The sequence below is a fragment of the Molothrus ater genome, chromosome 5 (genome assembly GCF_012460135.2).
Source record: "Molothrus ater isolate BHLD 08-10-18 breed brown headed cowbird chromosome 5, BPBGC_Mater_1.1, whole genome shotgun sequence".
In the NCBI taxonomy this organism is placed as follows: Eukaryota; Metazoa; Chordata; class Aves; order Passeriformes; family Icteridae; genus Molothrus; species Molothrus ater.
The window spans coordinates 14934809-14953618 of NC_050482.2; the positions used below are offsets into that span (position 1 = coordinate 14934809).

The 18810-nt window shown below is 37.7% G+C and overlaps 1 protein-coding gene across 1 annotated transcript in view; it reads right to left on the reverse strand.

Moving 5' to 3' along the window:
* Positions 1-345: 345 nt before the first annotated feature.
* The window catches only part of LRRK2 (leucine rich repeat kinase 2), a 64146-nt gene continuing 45681 nt past the window's right edge, over positions 346-18810 (reverse strand). Inside the window, exons 35-51 of the mRNA XM_036400892.2 lie at positions 18598-18752; positions 17585-17731; positions 17240-17431; positions 16369-16515; positions 15933-16033; positions 15570-15760; positions 14743-14903; positions 13766-13936; positions 12329-12429; positions 11659-11853; positions 10455-10648; positions 10092-10164; positions 9086-9270; positions 8151-8303; positions 7235-7443; positions 4013-4087; positions 346-2121 (exon numbers count right to left, since the gene is read on the reverse strand). Coding sequence (XP_036256785.1) covers positions 2000-2121; positions 4013-4087; positions 7235-7443; positions 8151-8303; positions 9086-9270; positions 10092-10164; positions 10455-10648; positions 11659-11853; positions 12329-12429; positions 13766-13936; positions 14743-14903; positions 15570-15760; positions 15933-16033; positions 16369-16515; positions 17240-17431; positions 17585-17731; positions 18598-18752 — 2572 coding nt within the window. The 3' untranslated portion in view covers positions 346-1999. The remainder of the gene's footprint in view (positions 2122-4012; positions 4088-7234; positions 7444-8150; positions 8304-9085; positions 9271-10091; positions 10165-10454; positions 10649-11658; positions 11854-12328; positions 12430-13765; positions 13937-14742; positions 14904-15569; positions 15761-15932; positions 16034-16368; positions 16516-17239; positions 17432-17584; positions 17732-18597; positions 18753-18810) is intronic.

Here is an 18810-nt window from a genome sequence, read left to right on the forward strand (position 1 = left end):
GAGTCAGGTTTGCAATGAGCTCCTGACTCTCTTCTGGCTGCTGTTTCTTTTGTTCTCTGCCCTCCCTGTAATACTGAATGCATGACCCAATTCATCTATGGATCAATGTTATCCAGAGCCTTGAAGAGGTGAGGAATGACTACAGGGACAATTCTCCCATCTCTGGGAGAAGGGGAAAGGGCTCAAGACATGCACTGCAACAGAGCAGTGTGCAGCAGGAATGAAGCTCTGTCAATAATACCTACAGAGGCAGGATTTTGCATCATCCTGAAGGAAATAAATGCCACAAAAGCTGCACAGAAAAGCCCCTCCTTAAAAATTCAATCATGAGAAAGTAGACTGACATTATTAACAAAGCACAGTTTTAATAGAAATGTTTAGGCTTGCATTTCAAAATGACTTACAAATAAACTTAATCACAATGCATATATTCTTTTCTTTTAAAAAAACCAACCATATTCATTCTAACATATATATATATTCTGAGTTATAAAATCCCATATAAATAGCAAAGTTTTCTCAGTACACAGATTACAAGAATTCATAGAAACAGGGATGCATATCTGATAAGAATCCTGAGTATGCATTCCACAACTGGCAGAAAATAGAACAATGCTAGAGTTGGACACAAGTAATGCTGTTGTCCCAGTATGTAATTAAAAAAAAAACAAAAAACCCACAAACAAAAAAACCCCCCAAAAACCTCAAAAAAAACCAAACCAAACAAACAAAAAACTGAGAACTTTTTGGTTGCTCAACCTTGTTCAGCTCCCTAGACTCAGGAATGGCTCTGGATGCTCCACTCCCTGAGGTTTTTGGGAGCACCCTGTGGATTCTTCTGGTATCAAAAAAGAAAACAGTGTCTGTCTTCAGGAGGGCAGAAATAAGGCACTTCCTTAGAGCAGGTCAGTGTGGGCTGTAAGCAGCAGCTTGGACTTACAGCCAGAAAGCAGCAAAAAGTGACTCTTGAATGATGATGTGTGGAAACAAATTTGGAAGAGGCAGCCAGTTCTTACACTCCTCAAGGTTCCCCTGATTATCCCCCAAAACAACATAAATTCCAACAAGAATGAATAAGTGGAAACTTTGCATGTTAGGAAAACCAAAGCAAAAGTTCCCCTGTTTTTAGACTGAGGTAAGCAAACAAGCGAGTTGGACTAAGAACAAGTCATAGCAGCAATTCGATCAGAGCATTGACCCTGTGCTTGCTCTTCTCTCTTCCCAGAGCTGCACAAGGGAGCTTTGTGCCTGGCAGCGCCCCCAGGCCCAGCGGTGTGACTGCATCTCCCCGGAGCAGGCCGACTGCAGCAGCGCTGCACGGGGACACCCACCTGCCAAAGCCTCACCGTGTGCTTCCTCTAGAGCTATTTTATTAGAGGAGCACAATAGGGTTTTTCTGGTCATAATGAAAAAAAAGTCAATTATTCGTGGAAGAACCACAGACAATTCTGCCTGTTGTTTCTAAAGAGTAATGTAGTAATTACATATCCCTTTAAACGCTGCTGTTAGATAAAAGTTGATGTTTTTTCATAGGATCACAAGCTCTGACATTACTAAACCATGAATCATAGGAGCAAATTCATACATGCAAACTGCAGTAAACACATAGAGGCTTAAATTTTGCTTCTTATTAAAGTGTCAACTCATAGAGATAATTAAGCAAATTAGAGCCATTTATAGTCTCCTGGCTTATTCCCAGTTTAACTGGGATCAAAAACTGGATGAACAATGTCATACTTAAGTTGAGCCATAGTTGCAGAGAGCAGAACTTCACAGGTAAACAACAGATCCATGATAGCATTTTAGAATCAGAAATTCCCAACAGTTTTCTGTCCTTTCAAATATTAAAAGTAACTTCTTTCTTCTTGTCATCCTATGAATATTCTCATGGTAATTTTCTTCCTGCTTTAGGTTAAAAACAACAGGAAGAAGCTGTAAATATTGCACAGTATGTTAGGATAGAAGACTAGAAAAAAAAGGGGACTTGCAGGGTGACTTTTCAGTCCAAAGAAAAGCTCTTCATTTTTTCTGCTAATTCCTGTCTCATTTCTATGTGTTTTTTCAGGTTTTGCACTTCATGGGGCAGGTTAATGTCCCACACTGACACACAGGATTGTAACTCTGGAGAAAAAAAAAGAAAATTTGAAAACTGCAACAGAGATGAGTTATTGCACAAATAGAAATTATTTTGCTTATCTGCTTGTTCTCAATTACTCATAAATTCACCCAATGAAGCATTGGGTAAATTTATCTTTAGGACCCAGAAGACAAATTCCATGACACTTTGTGTGTGAAGTGATGCAGTTCTGTGTTACAAGTTGTTTGTACTTGCACAGTGATTTGCATTCTAGTTCCTAAATTAAGAGTATCCCATTTAAAAGTACTTGAAAAAAACATTTCTGGTGCCCATGGGGCTTAAGGAACTGACCTGAGCTACAGCTAATGCCAATACTGAGGTGCTGCTAAAATTTCATCTCTGTCTTTCCAAGCAGATATACCCTAAATGCCTTTGAGACTCAAACCCCATTCACTGTAAAATAAAAACTGATTTCATAAGCTAATGAATATACTGGAAAAAGGTCACTTCTTCAGTCTCCATTCACTGAAACAACTCTTTGTTCATGAAGAATTCACACTGTTTTTAGTGGAATAGCGACAACTGAGAACACTTACATGAGCTGAGGCTTACAAACTAAGGCCCCAAGGATTCTGGAGTCTCTGATTCTTCTCTGTAACTCTTCAATAAAATAAAAATGCTAACAAGCCAATAAATGTTCTTATGGTTACAGGAATTGGGGAATACCACAGTGTAAACCCAATGCTCTAAAGCTTAACTCATTTCAGTCAGCTCATCTACACTTGCCCTCCTTAACTTTATACTGTCATTGCCACATTTTTAGGGGTCACTGAAACTGGGATGAGATAAAGATGAAGAAGGACATTGATCAGAGCATCAATTTTAACTGTTCTTAGAAAAATCTAAAGATGCAGATCTTCTATCTTCCAGCACTTTGCTAATTGTCAGGAAGCTTTTACTGATGTCTGACCGAAATCTCCCTTGCTGTAACAGAAACCTGTTAGTGCTTATCCTACCCACAGGGAATATGTAGAAGTCTTTATTCTCTTCCTCTTCATTTACATATTTGAAGCCTATTATCATGTCCTCTCTAAGCTTTATTTATATTAGCCAATTTAACTCCCTGTGACATTTTCTCACAGGTTGCATTTGTCTCCTCTGGACTATTCCTAATAGTCCAGATCATTCAGCAATAAATGGTTAGGCTCCTCCAGCAGAGGCCATATTAGCACTCAGCAGAGTGTAAGAATTAGCTCATGTCTTATAGACACCACTTTCATGGTGTGAGAGTGGTGTTTGCCTCATCTGCACCCACGTGACAGAGCTGATTCATGACCAGCCTCTGATCAATTCTGACCCATTTTCTGCAGCACTGCTGTTTAAGCTGATCATTTCCTCATGCTGGTGCAGCAGATAATTCCTAATTAAATAAAAGGTCTTGCATTTGTCCTTACAGAATTGTATCCTATTTCCTTCCAGACGATTAGGTCTATTTGTTAGGGTCACTTTGAGTTCTAATCCTGCCCTCTGGGGAGCTTGTCTTAGCTGTGAGTTGTCTGCAAAACTAACAAGTACATTCATTATTCTTTCATTCATATCACTCATGAAAACACTGGGGATTCCTGACCTAGCACAAACACCTCTGGAAATCCATTCAATACATTCTCCAATTAGACAATGACATTTACTCTCCAAATACAGTTTTGCAACAAATTGTATTATATTCTTCAAATAGTGGCTTCCTCAGATACATTTTTGGAAGTTACTTTCAGTTTGTATGAGCCCAGATAAGCAAAAGAAAACAAAAACTATTAATAGTAGTGTTTCAATAAAATTTTGTCAAATGATGATCAATTCTTCACTCTCAGTGAGTAGTCAAGCACAATAGTGTCTCCTCCACTAATAATACAGGTTAGTAAAACACAATTCAGATACCTTTGTGATATTTGTTGTCTTCGGTGTCACTTTTATAGCAATATCCCAAAACAAGGACCACATTCTTGAGACTCCCTTTTTCAAAGAAATAAAATGTCAAATCTTAATTTCAATGTGAATTTTGTAATTTAAGGACAGAAAGAGTAAATGGCATCAAGGCATAAGAGCATAAGAGGACAGAAAGCAGAGTTCAATCAATCAGACCCTTTATTCAAAATCATTAACCATGAAAACCCAGACACAAAGACAATACAGTTCCCATCTCCATTTAATGTCAGGGTTTATCAGGGTTCCAAGGCATAAGCACAGGATCAGCCAACCAGCCTGCTGAACAAGCCCAAGAACAAAGCACCCTATTATACAGCACAGGCAGAGGTGGTACAGTCACAGGAAACAGATGTCACAGCAAAAGGACAGGCTGCAAGTGAAGTCCCAGTGCACAGCAAAACATACCAGTTCAGTTATGAAAAACCAAACCAACCAAATATAACAAAAAACTGAGTAAAAATTATGAACTAAAAGTTTTAAACTTATGATGGCATATGGATAGGAAGTGGAAATAGGGGATAGATCATAAGAAGGTGCCTACTGAATAACACAAAAAACCCCTGTAAGACAGGAGTGGTTGGATCACAAAAGGATAAACAGAATGTGCCAGTGTTTCAATATCAACTTCCTGCTTATTTCCAACAAGACACGTCTATAAATGTCTTGCAAAGATAGACAGAAGCTGTCACGTGTTCTTCTGCCACAGCAGCTCCCTGTTCCTACTGGCAGCACATGAGGGAGGAGAGCCCTTGTCTTTCAGCCAGCAGAGGAATCCAGGGCCCAGCCTGGGTGCCTGGAGAGGAGCAGGCCAGGGAAGGAGCAGCCCCCCCGTGCAGACACCCCACTGCAGCTTCAAGCACGGAGCCAGACGCTCCCAGGGCAAACATGAGCAGGGGAGCAGTTCCTGGGGCATAAATAGACTGGAATATGGCTTAGCTGTGAAAGCTGCAGTTGGGAAGTTTTTTAACATGCCTGGGACCTCTGCAAGGTAGAGAGAGGTTTTTCCTGCCTGAGGTCAGCACTATATTCTCCTCTGAGAGTGATGTAAATCTGGTTATAGTTGATGAGGGATGGTGGGAACCATACTCATGCTCCGTGCTCAGATTTTTCATAAATTTAATTTTTTTTCTATAGCCAGTCCTATCCATATTCCTTACAAAAGTGATTGGAACTTAAGTATAATGTTTCTTATTTAGACCTGGGTCCTGTCTTACTAAATAGAAATCTAAATTTGCACTTGCAAAATAAACTACAGATTTACGTCTAAATTATTCTCTATGGTAAGTCTCATGCCTATTGAACACAGATGTGTTAGGTGACAGAGTTGGAAAACAACATTGTATTTCCATATTCTTCTAGATAAAATTAATGTCTCAAAGTCTGGCAATCTCTTTTTCCTGAAATATTTACCTCTGCTTGACATTACATGTTTTAACCTTAAATGAAACTATTTCACACAAATATTATAAAAACTATTTCCCTCTATCTTCTCTTATTTCATATAAGCAATGTGGTACCGTTGAAAAACAGCTCAGCAGCCTCAGTGCCATTTTCAGGGATTCCAGTAGAAACCAAGTCCTTGAATTTAGGAGAAAAAAACCTAGCCCTTATAAATAATTGCTGCAAAAAAATGATCAAAAGAAAAAACTACACATCAAACTGCATATATCAATCTTATTTGCTGTTCTTGAGATTTGTGCAAATGCAGCTAAACTCCTCAATATTAATTTTTCTATAAATAAAATTCTGATTAAAAATGTTGATGTGACTGAGCCTCAAGGCTTTTAAAATCACACTATTCTATACAATGTATTTTCCCAATCAATGACAGCAGCAAGGCAAAAATTATTATGTTTTTATGGCAACTATTCTTTACAAAATGCTGAAAATAAAATGTCCCTTTAAGATACTAACATTGTAGCCATCAGGACTAGATGGAATGATAATGCCTGCTATAGCTGGCACCATTACCAACTGGGCTCTGACCAGACTGTAACACTTGCTGTTCCAGGCAAAGGAAAGTCAGAGGAAGGTGAGGTACATTTGACTTATACAACGTTGCCAGCACTATGACCTGACTGTAGTCTATGGATTCTTCTGGTGCCAGAAAGGAAGAAACAGCTCACAGAATAAGTTCCTGATGGTAAGGAGAAAACATCCACAGCCTGCAACTGTGATATCTGCTAGCAGAATTACAGCACGCTGCTGAATTCACAACAGCTTCAGTGTTAGCTTGTTTGGTTTTTTTTTTTTTGGACAGCAAACACACTTTAAATAACACTGACAGGGAAACTCCAGAGTTTTTTCCAAAACACAGTGGAAAGTAATGGGAATCCACATATTGTGCCACAAAGTACTTTTTGAACTGTGTCTATTTTGACTGTATTCATCACAGCAGTGCCACAAACTTGAGTTTGTATGGCTTTCATTACTTTTGGGAAAGGTGCAGGACAGTGCACAGGTGAAGGAAGTTTCAACAGCCAAGGAGTGTCCCTTCCTCAGCTGCATTCCTGTGGCTGTTGGTGGTCACCACTGAAACCTCACAACTCCTGTCTGCCTACAGCAGCTCAAAACAATGTCCCTGATGACAGCAGCAGCACATCTGTACAAGTCCACACCCCAAGTCCAGGTGTGTAGCACTTTACCAGCTCTGCTGTGATCTGCCTGTGACCCAAATCTAAAAGAACCATTCCTGAATGAGGCTGGGAGAAGAAAACTAGCCAATAAGCAATGAAAATAAGCCAATAACCAAAGAAAAATTATTAAAATCCAATATAGTCTACAGAGAGAGAAGCTATAAGTGTAACACTTGAGATTGAGAAAGAGCAAAGGCAGACACATGTAAGAGAAGACAAAGTGACACGAGACAGAGGATGGTGAGAGCTCTGCTGAAGCGCAGCACACGGATGCAGGTAAGGTGGGGAGTTCACCTGCAGACCAGTGACAAGCCAGGGAAAAGCTGCTGATTTATGTGGGCACAGGTATTCAGCCTACTGGTGTTCAGTTTACACCCCAGAGTCTGACACTGATGGAAGAGGACAGCTGTGGAGTAGAATGAATGAACAAATCCTGGATAATGCTAATCTGCTCCTGGAACACCACAACAAGCAGTACAGAGCAAACCTAAACTTAGCAGTGATTCCAAAGTACTCACCACTTGAAGGTTTTACTTACCCAGCTGAGCTGTTATCATGACTCGAACAGAATCACAGAACTTGTCTATAACTCGTACGGGACGACGTGTTGACAAATCAAGCAGCAAGATATGTCCTCCTCCTGTCCCTATCCACAGTGCAGTATTCTTCTGCAGGCAAATGGTCTTCACTCTTCCAGAATAAGCCAGTTTGTGTTTTGATTCCTTATTTAATTTTTCCACTTTGTTCCTATAAGTATGGAAAGAATTTGCATTGGAATTTGGTGGCACCTATTCTGCACCTACTAAAATGACACTCTGATACCAGACTTTTAAGCAATCATTCACCAAGCCAAACACAAAATTCTCATGCAAACAAACTGGAATGAAAACTATTGGACTCCAAAGAGCCATCTGGTCTGCTTCAGAAAACCTTTAAATAGAAGGCAGGAACACTTCTCAGTTCTCCCCCCGTCTGCAGGAGGTTAATGGCACAGCAAAGCACACCTATACCTGCTCCTAACCTCACCATAAAAATAAATGGATATGGCATGCTAAGGCAGAGGAACAATTTAAATGCAAATGAAAAAGTTGTCACAGTTAATAAAAATCTGATTTCTTACTGAATTTGTGCACTGTAAAAACATTCTTGTTCAGGGGATGCAGGAAGTAGCTGGATTAGCCTTAGGACCTGAAGGACAGCGAAAGACTTTCTTCTTTCTTGAGCTAAAAGAGCCTTCTTGACATCATAGAGAAATTGGGGAAATACAGTAAGGGTCTTTAAAAGTGTGATTCTGCATGGAATATTCTGAAGTTCTGGGCCAAAAGACAGGATAGGAAATCCAACAAACTGGATAAATGCCTGACTTCTGGCAGGTTAGGGTACCAAGCTAGAGAAGGCAATCTGATATTCCCCTTCCTATCAACCAGGCCAAAAATCTGAAATAAACCACTTACTTAAGAAAATGTGCACAGTCAATTAATTCAGAAAGTTTTTCTGTCTTCTTGTCCCAGATTTCCACAAAATGGCTGTTTTTCTTGGCCAAGTAGATGGATTTGTCTATTGCTATTGAAATAATGTTTGCATCACTGTAAGCATTATGACAGAACCTAGAAGAGAGAAGAACTCCAGTCAGATACATAGAAAATACCTAGTAGAAAAACTTCACTACTTCGAGTGGGATTAGTTTCCCTCTGACTCTTGCAGAATCATTCAGCCTTAAAATCAAATTAGGCTAAGATACAACTGAAAGGCTTTGCTTTAATCTTCCTACAGTTCAACATAAATTCTCATAGTAACAGAGTTAGGCTGCTGACATCCTTGGTGGCACATTAATGCTCAAAGTCTATTAATAAATCTTTCTCATCAAACACTGTTTTTCCCTGCTCAGGAAAAACTCCCCTGAATTTCAGAGTAGGATTTGTCCATGTGAGAATTACCTCAAACATTCCCAAATCCTCAGTCAATAATTTCTAAATAGTGAGAATTCAGCAATCAGACATGATTAAATATATACAGGGCAAGGATATGCACGCATATCGTACTGACAAACATGGAAGGACAAATACTATGATAAATATGTATGTGTAATTCTAAGTAAAGTAAACAGGGCCTGGACTAGACCAAATGGAGAACAAAACTGATCAGTTGTATAGATATTGACTTCATCAATCCTTTATGGAGTAAAATGTATTTACTTGCTTAAAAGCAGTAACAAATACTTTCAACATTACTTGCTGGTACTCCATCTGCATTATGGAAAGAAAAGAAGAAAAACAAGCAAACTCAAAGAATGAGCTCTAGAACAAAAGATTACATCAAAGTACTGTCAGAAACCTTTGAAGAAAACAAATGAGCCAAATAACATCACTTATAAAAATCAAAAACTTACAGTTGACTTGTCTTTGTTTCAATGAGCTTTTGAACAGAGAAGTCACTGGTTAAGGCAATGATTTTTGTTCCACAGCCTCCCCAGATTACATTTTTTTCAGAGAAGCATGAGGATTCATTTAAGCACATAAGGGGTGTGCTAACATTTCCTATAGTCAGTATCTTCAAAGGTGTAGCACCCTTACACTGCAAGAAAAAATATATTCATTAGAAATATATGCAAAAATATATGCATTAGAAGCAAGGAGGATGCAGGCACTCAGAATGCTGTTAAAACAAGGCCACACAGCCTGCTGAATGAAATTTACTCATCCAGATTTTGTGATGGCCCAGAACATTCCCAGAAAAGCACCACATTCCCCTCATGGATGTCCCATAGGAGACAGCCTGAGAGCAGAAACAGGCCAGAGCAGGGACTGACACTTTCTGCAACCCCTGGCACAATTCAAAGACTGGCTGGAAATACACTTCTGTGTCTTTGAAGACATCCTACACTGGACCATATTCTAATTCTGAAATGCACTGCAACTCCATAACTGCTCTAAATGCATATGGTCAGGAACTAAACCTTCAGGTGCCAGATGATATAAACAGCTCCCAGCATTTCTTCATCTGTTCTGTGAGCAGAACTCTGATCTACAGAAAACCTAAACCATATTTTATTTTTGAACATAGCTGTTATACAAAAATTTACTAAATGAGAGGGAAAAGGAGCTATTACAGCAATAAATAAAGGAGGTCAAAACTGTTAGAATATTCTTAACAAAAACCAGTAATGTCAGTCTCTAGACAGTTTGCCAGGCCTTTCAAAGGAATTTTCCACCTCTTAACTCTTTTGTTTATAGCAGTTATTGTAAAGTGTGCAGTTCCTCTCAGACTGCAATAGAAAGCTAATTTTAGTTTTAGAGAAGCACTTAAAAATAAATGGCATGAAATAAAGCTACTCTTGGTAGCTGCTTTAGATATTACTGATAACACTCTGTAGAACAGACAGCAAAGTTGTCTACCTTTACTGCTCTGTCTTCAAAAACTGCCAGTTTGCCATCAGCTGTGCCTACCAAGAAGAAATTCTTCTGTTTGCTGAAATAAAATAAAATAATTAATTCTAGAAGTGCCTTAATCAGGTAAGAAAAATTAAAATGAGAAGTCTCTAGAATTTCAAGTATTCAATTAAACACTAAAAGCAAGCACAACCCCTATGATCATGAATGTAGTCCTGAGTTGCACTGGGTGCAAAATTAAGTGGAAACACAGGCAAAATAAGCAGTTGTCAGAACAAAAGTGCAATGTGTACGGATGTCATTTTCTGAACACCTCAGTTTAGCAGAATTTTCAAAATGTAACCCAAAACATTTATAATTCATTTATACCTTTGCTTTGAAAGAGAATTACAGTATAAACAAGTGACAGAATCTGACATTTTCTGCAGACGATGCCTTCTTGTTTCATCTTCTGTGTTAACTGCCCACAGAGAACCAGACTGGGTTCCTGCTACAATCCAGTTTTCTTTCTCAGTAGGAAGAGTCACTAAGGCCAAACTTATAATTTTACTGTCTGCAATATCCTGAGTCAGAAAAGAAGAATAAAAACAACTTGGTCATTATTTCAGTAATGGCAAATGCTAGAAATTACTGATGATAAAAATATAGCACAATCTTCTTGGACTCTGGACAGACCCATGGCCTAACCTCCCCTTTAAGAAATCTAATTCCCTATTAGCAGAATACATCATCAACTGGGCCACCTATCTTACAAGTGCTGGGAAGGACTCCTCAAACAGTACACAGAAAAATCTCTCAGCTGAATGCTGACAAAAAAAAGATACTCTTTTTATTCTAATCAACGGTCTTGAAGCCATCAGAGAATTGAAAAAAATGGAACTTTTGCAATACTAATTGCTGACAATGAAAATACTGACCTAATATTTCTTTTTCTCATTTTATTTTTAGAAAAACAACCCTTTTAAGTTATATCAAAGCTACCACTTCAGATGTATCATGGTCAACAGATGGCAGATGGAAACAGAACTGAAAGAACTTTGATGATGAATCATGCTCAGTTCTGGCACACATGTTCATCACAGCACATCAGTCCTGGGTAAAAACTTTCCTCTTTGCTGATGGGATAGGACTGAGATGTACAAAATCAAATGAAAAGAACTGGAGGGCATCACCAAAGTGGCACAAGGAGATGGCCTTTGTGGAAAGTGAGAAGCTGTTAAGAGACAACCTGGATTGTAAAAAGGAGGTAGAGATACGAAGATCTGCCTAATTGTTAACTCCTTTCTGTAGTCTCCATGCTAGAAATAGTTTCCATCTCAGTAGAAGAAAGCAATCCAGTAGTAGAAAGACAGTATTATGAGAAAGTTCAGGCTGGATAGCAGGAAGAGAATAAAAAGCAACTGCTTTTCTACTTCATTTCATGGATACAAAGATGACTCACTTATGAGCAATCTTTGTTTCCTCAAAGCTTAGCTTTCCAGAAGTAATATCCTGCTGTAAAAATGCAATTAATTTTTCTGAAATATATCTGTCTGCCAGAAAAAATAAAATAAATGTCAACTTTCCCACATACCTCACAAGTATGTCCATCTGTGTTTAGGTTAACAAATGAAAGTTGTGCCTTTTCTGTGTTCCCATTGCCTATCCAGACTCCTGCCTTCTTGCAGCTTTGATTGGCAGCCACCATGCACTCTGCTGTAGATGTGCTAGGTATGGAGACATATCTCATCAAACAGATAAGCTCTGCAGAATTCAGGATCTCATAAACCTATAAAGAAAGACACAGCATGCCCATGGTGATAACAATGGCTTGTACAGCAATAAATAACAAGCAACAGATAACAGCATTTTTTAGATTTGGACACAGTATCTCAGCAGTCCTGGTCATTTGTTCTGCCACAGAACAGAGTGTAACTGCACTGGCAAAGGCTTTTTACTACTTAGCAAAGGCTTTTTGCATAGCTCCAGTAAAGACCAAGAAGTAATCTGAATTGTGTTTCACTCCAATTGCTACACAGCAACACAGGGGAAAATAGCAAGCTAGAACATGTGGTTGGTAGATTTCAATGGAACAGTTTATTCTGGAAGGTGAGAGCAGGCAATATTTCATGGCAGTTTCCATTCCAGAAAAGAACAACAGAAAGAAACCTGTGCTTCTCATTAACTTAATGTCTGATTCCTTTTCAGAAACCACAACTTTGTACTGCCATCTATCATAAAAAAGCAAATAACCTAAGTAATACCTGGCAAGATGTTGGTCGTTCCTGAGGGTTTTCCTTCAAACACTTTTTAATTAAGTTTTCAACTTCAGGCCAGGGGGAACACCCATATTCTTTGACAGGATCTAGAATGTAAAATTACATAACTTATTAACCAGCATTTACCATAGTTCTAACTAACCTTCTTATTTTTAGAATTCATCTAACTTCTTACTGAGCTGCTCTAAGAAATATCACATTCTTAGGTAAAATGTCAGCATGAACAGCTTGGAATTGCTCATCTGCCATTATAGGCTAGAGCATAAAATGCTAGAACTAGAGCCCTTTTAATTAACAGCAGTTAAAGGAAACAGATTTTGCTTTTTCTTTTTCTTTAATGTCCCTGTGCCTGGGACTGAATCCTGGGCTGTGTTTCCATTAATGCTGGACATTCAAGGCTATGGCACCTCAGTCAACAGTCTTTCAAATTCCTGTAAACACTGTTTTCCACATTTATTCTTCTGAGTTATATGGAATACAGATGAACTTCCAATAAAAGCAAATAGATAAACAACTCCATATAGCATTTACAAGATATGGAAATTTAAATTCCCACATAGTGCTTGGAATATGTATCTTATGACTATAGCTGCTGAACTCTGAGAATAAATCATTCATGATGGTGCCTGTATTGCTTTTCCTTTTAGTTTATCATAATCCACAGCAAATATCCCAGTCCTACCTCAGACAGGTAACATTAGTGATGAATACCTGCAAATGAACATATTCAGTGCAGCAAGAGACAGGCACTGCTTGCTTGTGAGATCAGCCAGCCCCTTTTTGGTGGAATTATAAAAATTATGAGCATAGGTTGAAGGAACTCCAGAAACTAATACTTCAATTATTGCACAGGGCTTACAATACAGTCAATACAGCTGCATTTAGGAGATACTTAGTCATCAGTTCCTGAGATATCCTCTTCAGAAAGGGGGTGGAAACTGTCTGAGCTTAGAACTGGACTGTTCTCCTTAAGGAGCAGAAAATGTATGAACACTCTGCCTCTCATAATGGAGAAGCTATGCCAGACTGAGTGATGCTGTTCTTTCCTAAATGGAGCAAAACATTCCTTAAAGAATGCTTAATGGGTATACCCACTATTGCTGGGCAATAAATAAGAACACCAGACATTCAGCTTGTAGTGCTATAAAAATTCAACAGCTCTCAACACTGGCAGAAGTTGCCCAAGTTATGGTGTCCTGAGTTATATTGTCCAGATGATTACATCACCTCCAGCCTGATGGCCTGTTTAATCTTCCTTCCAGCAGCCAATAATTCCATATTGTAATGCAGAAGGAATATGAAGAATGTTATATTTTTCTAAGTCTCCTTCTATGATCACTGTTAGATACAACATAACTCATAAGACATGTTATTTCTGGAGGAGACAGGACAAAAGCTAAAACTTTTAGAAACAAGGCATACCTGGTAATTTTCCTTGTATTGCTAATTCATCAAATTCATTTGGAAACTTCAAGCCTTCCATTATTCTACCTCCTCCTGTGAAAATGTCATAAAGCAGCAAGCCAAATGAATAAACATCAGCTTGCTGATTGTAAATAACATTTCCTCTGGCAACCTCTGGCGCTCGAAATCCTGCAAATAAATCATTCATTAATAAGTATGCTTCATGTCAAGATGAAGCCATCTTTGTACTTTAAAAAGTAAACAATGATTGATAAATATGGCACAGGAAGTGCAAGGAAAAACAAACTATTTCTGGCCTGGCAACAGCTTGTATTTGGTACATGTCCAAAAATATCAGCAGTAAGTATAAAAGAAGGGGACATTACATCAGTTACAAAGCTCCCGCCCCTTTTAATGTAAAATAATTGCTTTATCAATGAATGCTGAAAATCAAGGGCAAGTCTGCAGTCTTTATTGATGGACTAACATTTAACACTTGAAGTGATGCTCCCAAACACAATTTAAAGGATCTAAAGGAACTTTTCAAAGTGATTGAGTTGTTCAGGGCTTTAGAATGGATGCTAATAGGTTCTCTCTAAAGTTGGGGAACAGTGAAGATATTTATTGCCTTAAAAAAAAATTAAGACTTACATACACTTTACTGGAAATTAAAGCAAAAAATGTTAGCAGTATAATTAAAATATCACAATAACCATATTAAAACCAGACAAAAAAATATTATGAATGCATGCAATTTAATTTCTTCTTTTTAAACCTTTAATATACTTCTTGATTCTTCTAAAAGGTGTTAAAACATGAACAGGAGTAATGACCAAGAGGTCTAAATCTGGCATCACAACTTGTAATATGATTAGGACTCCCTTTTGTGACTTTCAACTAGAATATAGATTTGAGTTACTTCTTACAGACTACATTAAAAATATATTAGCTATTTTTGGACATAATGGACTTTAAATCAAATCCTATTTCCATACCTGGTGTGCCTTCTGAGGTTTTTATTCCCATTCGGCAACAATACTGGGCAATGCCATAGTCAGCTATTTTTGCAATAACAGCTGAATTGGGATATAAGGTAAAGAGCAACACATTGTGAGGCTTTAAATCACGGTAGATGATCATTGCTGAATGCAGGTACCTAGTAATCAAAAAATATTTACTGAAAGCATTCACAAGTTAGGGATGCATCTGTAGACACACACTGAGTGCATTATTCTTGTAACAGTAAATTGTGCTTTCAAACATGAAATATTGTGTTACAAATGTCAAACATCACCAACAAGACACAGCCTTTCTGGATAATGACATTTATAATTGTTCTGAAATACATTTTACTGTTTACTACTTTACTATTTACATTGCAGTCTTTTAGTACCAAGTTTTATCTGAAGAGTCACTGATAGTTTGAAAAATGCATCTTAGTACCTTAAGCTTAACCCTCTTGCAGGTTTTGTCATTTTAAAGTCACACTGCAATGAGGTGAGGTGATTAATGGACTTTCAGAACTTGAAAAATGCACTAAATTAATTTCTATGACATTTCAGTAAGAAATCAACAGCCACATGGAAATTGCACCTGGAGTCTTGCAATTTCTCTACTTATATGAACATCACTTGTTAGCAGGAAAAAAACAGATCATGAAAGTACATATTACATATCAGCCAGTCGACCATAAAAATACAAGAATTTGTCAGAGCCAGGAAATATTCTGCTTGAGATGTGAGAGAACAGAAGCTTTTCATCTGCAGTGTAGCATCTTTGAAGCTATATCCTGTTTTTACAGCAACGCAGAAGTCACATTTACCTTAAGCCATCTGCTACATGTAGAGCTATCCTGTGCTGAAGTGTTCTAGTTAAACTTGCATTTTCCTGTTGAAGCAAACGATCAAGAGATCCCTTGAGGGCCAATTCCATCACCAGCATCCGGGGACGGATTGCAGCAGCCAGCAAAGACACCAGACTGGGGTGGTGGAGGTGACAAAGCACTGCAAGCTCCTGCAAATTGTAAAATCAGATGAAATAGTGCAAAAAGCATAATCTCTACATCTGAAGTAAACTGAGGAATGTTTTAGAGTGAGGACTTGTAATTTACTTAAACTTTTAAAACTCTTTGCTAGGGCTGGTATTCCAAAAGCAGCATTACAGAAAAAAAGGCAGGATTCCTTACTTGTCTTAGGAGCCTGAGGGAAGTATGTTTATTGAAAATCTTTACAGCAACCTCTTCACCACCATAGGATGCACGGTACACAGATCCAAAGCCACCATCACCTTTTGAACAATAACATCGAAGAGTATAATTAAAAAAGGGATAACAACCATTTCTCAAAAATAATAGCTGAAAGGGTTCAGTTTTAAAATATGTGGATCATCTACTGTGTTAAGATTCATGATCAGTAAACTAAACACATAAAAACCAGTGTCCTAGTGCACAAATTAATGGAAAATTCAAAACTCAATAACCTGGAATTCAGAATACTTTAAAATAATAAATTTCTTCAGAAAATAAATCTCCAAAATGCTTTTCATATGTTGCAGAACTGACTTCAATAGATTTGTTTACATAATCTCCATAAAAACCCCACACCCTACAAAATAATGCTTACCCAAGAGAAATTCAGGAGCTTCATCAAATTCCAGGTCATCACTGTTCAACATAATATTTCTAGGCAAATCAGCAAGTATCAGATCAGGAGCAATCTGAGCAATTGGAATGGTCTGTCTTGGTTGATCTGGATTTACCAAAAGGTCACCTAAGAAAAACAAAAGAGAAAATGAAAACGAAAAAAAAAAAAGAAAGGTATCAGTGAAAAAGCACTGAAAGGCATGAGGACCTCTGAGAATGCATAAGATCAATGTATCTAAAATAAGATTAATATATGTGCTTATATATATATATATATATATATATATGTATGCATATGCATGCACACAGACATAGATACTAATTTTGCCATTCAAATTCTTGGTTCCTCCATGTTTAAGTATTTTCAAGGTTCTATATATGTACCTATTAAATGTGAAAAAAATGGCTGCAATGTAACACTAACCAAGACATAATTTTTGTGTCTGTAAAAAGAAAGAATGCTGTCAGTATGTAGAATGCCATACTGAATATTGTCTTTTAAATTACTGTGCCATGTGATCCAACCAAGAGATCAAATATTAGTTTTGCTATCTGCTGGATTCAGTTCCAAGATTGAAACTGCATTATCAGTATTATGACAAAATGATTCTTTCCATTATGGCTATTTTTATATAACTACACAGAGTAGATGCAATGTCTCATATTCTATTCTTATATATACTAGACAGCTCTGACATAAAAAACCCCAAACTGCTTTTGACTTAAACTAATTTTTTCTTATGGAAATGAAACATTTTTAAATAACACGAAATACACAAATGTTATAAAGGGGATGTTGCATAGTATTTGTGTAGATACAAGTGCTCCTCTATATACCTCAAATGGCATACCTTCTTCAGCCTTCCTAAGCAAGTCATCAAGTAGTATTTTTTGGTGTTCTTCACCATCTTGAAAGCTGTACAGCGCCCATTTCTTCAACAGTGTTTCCCCTTCACCACAAACATCTATTTCCAACAAACCTGGAAACCATTCTTCCATAAGAGAATCTATGTGATCCACAACTTGCCCCAAAAGGATGCACCCTTCAAGAAACAAAAAGAGGGGAATTACAGACCCAGTCTGCCATACTTTTAATTGCAAAGACAAATTCTATATTCCAAAGGCAGAAGCACAACAAACCAAAATGCCAAGCTGCAATCAAACTGGAGCAAAATTCAGGCTCAGGAATAATTAACCTTTTCTGCAAGAAGGTGCTGTGATTTTCAAAAAGCTGTCAGGGTTGTGGTCAAATTCTGCTGATTCCACTAGACAATAAGCCTCAGGAGACCAGTTCAAGTAGATGCCTTGTCTCCAGTACATTCTGTTAGGACGAAGAGCTCGCTCTAGAAAACACAAAATTAGATTACAAGTCTGATCTCCAATATGAATGTCAATCTTAAAATATTCAGAATAATTCATGGTACTTTGAATGTATAACTATGATTGTAGGGTTATACTTACCCAAATAACAAACAAAATAAAGGCTACAACCTTGCAGGCAGCACAGCCCCACAAAAATGAAATATATGTCAACTTGTGTTCAGTTCTAGAAGGAATACCCACAAATTGTATTTAACCAGGTGGCAAGTCATGCAGCAGGTAGGCATTACAGAAATGCTTAGGTACATTCAGGTTCAAGCACAGAATATCTCAGGCAAAATATGAAAAAAAGCTGTGATTTAAATTTTTCCTGTTACATACTCATGAAATAGCAGGATCCAACTGGAATTTGATGCTCAGAAGAAACTCAAATGCCAGGACATCAGGCATTTACAGATGATATTTGTAGAGTATTACCATGTGAAAGCATGGAATTCTTGGAAAAAAAGTAAAATCATATCCCCTCTTTCTGATAAAAGCAAAGCTTTGAGACTTAAATAAAGGGAGAATTAATGAACCTGAAGAAAAGCAGTTTGTTTTTCTGTGTGGAAGACATATCCCTTACTGCTATTTGCTTCCACAAAGAATACAGGAAACATATGGATTTCTTACAACCTTAACTTTCTTTTACACACAACTGCAAGATCAGGCACTATCTGTTCCTGGATACGTCTAAATTACAAAAACAACCACTGTATTTTTCTTACAGTTTTGAAGTGTTCAGAATTTAGCTAAAGCAAAACAGTGTTGGGGACTAAAGCTTTAACATGCAGGGTTGGCATTCAAGGCAAACTTGCATGCTATTCCTTTTGAAGATAAAGATTTGTACCTCTTCCTGATAGCATGTAAGGAGATATCTCAAGCAACCTGTTGATGAGCCTGGACCAAAATCCCATAGGAAAGTATGGCATCTCATACAGCCTGATGATAATTTCAGAATTTTCACAGTGGGGAAGCTCTATAACAGGTCTGTGATCAGACAAGCTGAAAGAAGAAAAATATTTGATGATGTAATATATCTGAGCTTATGACATATATTATT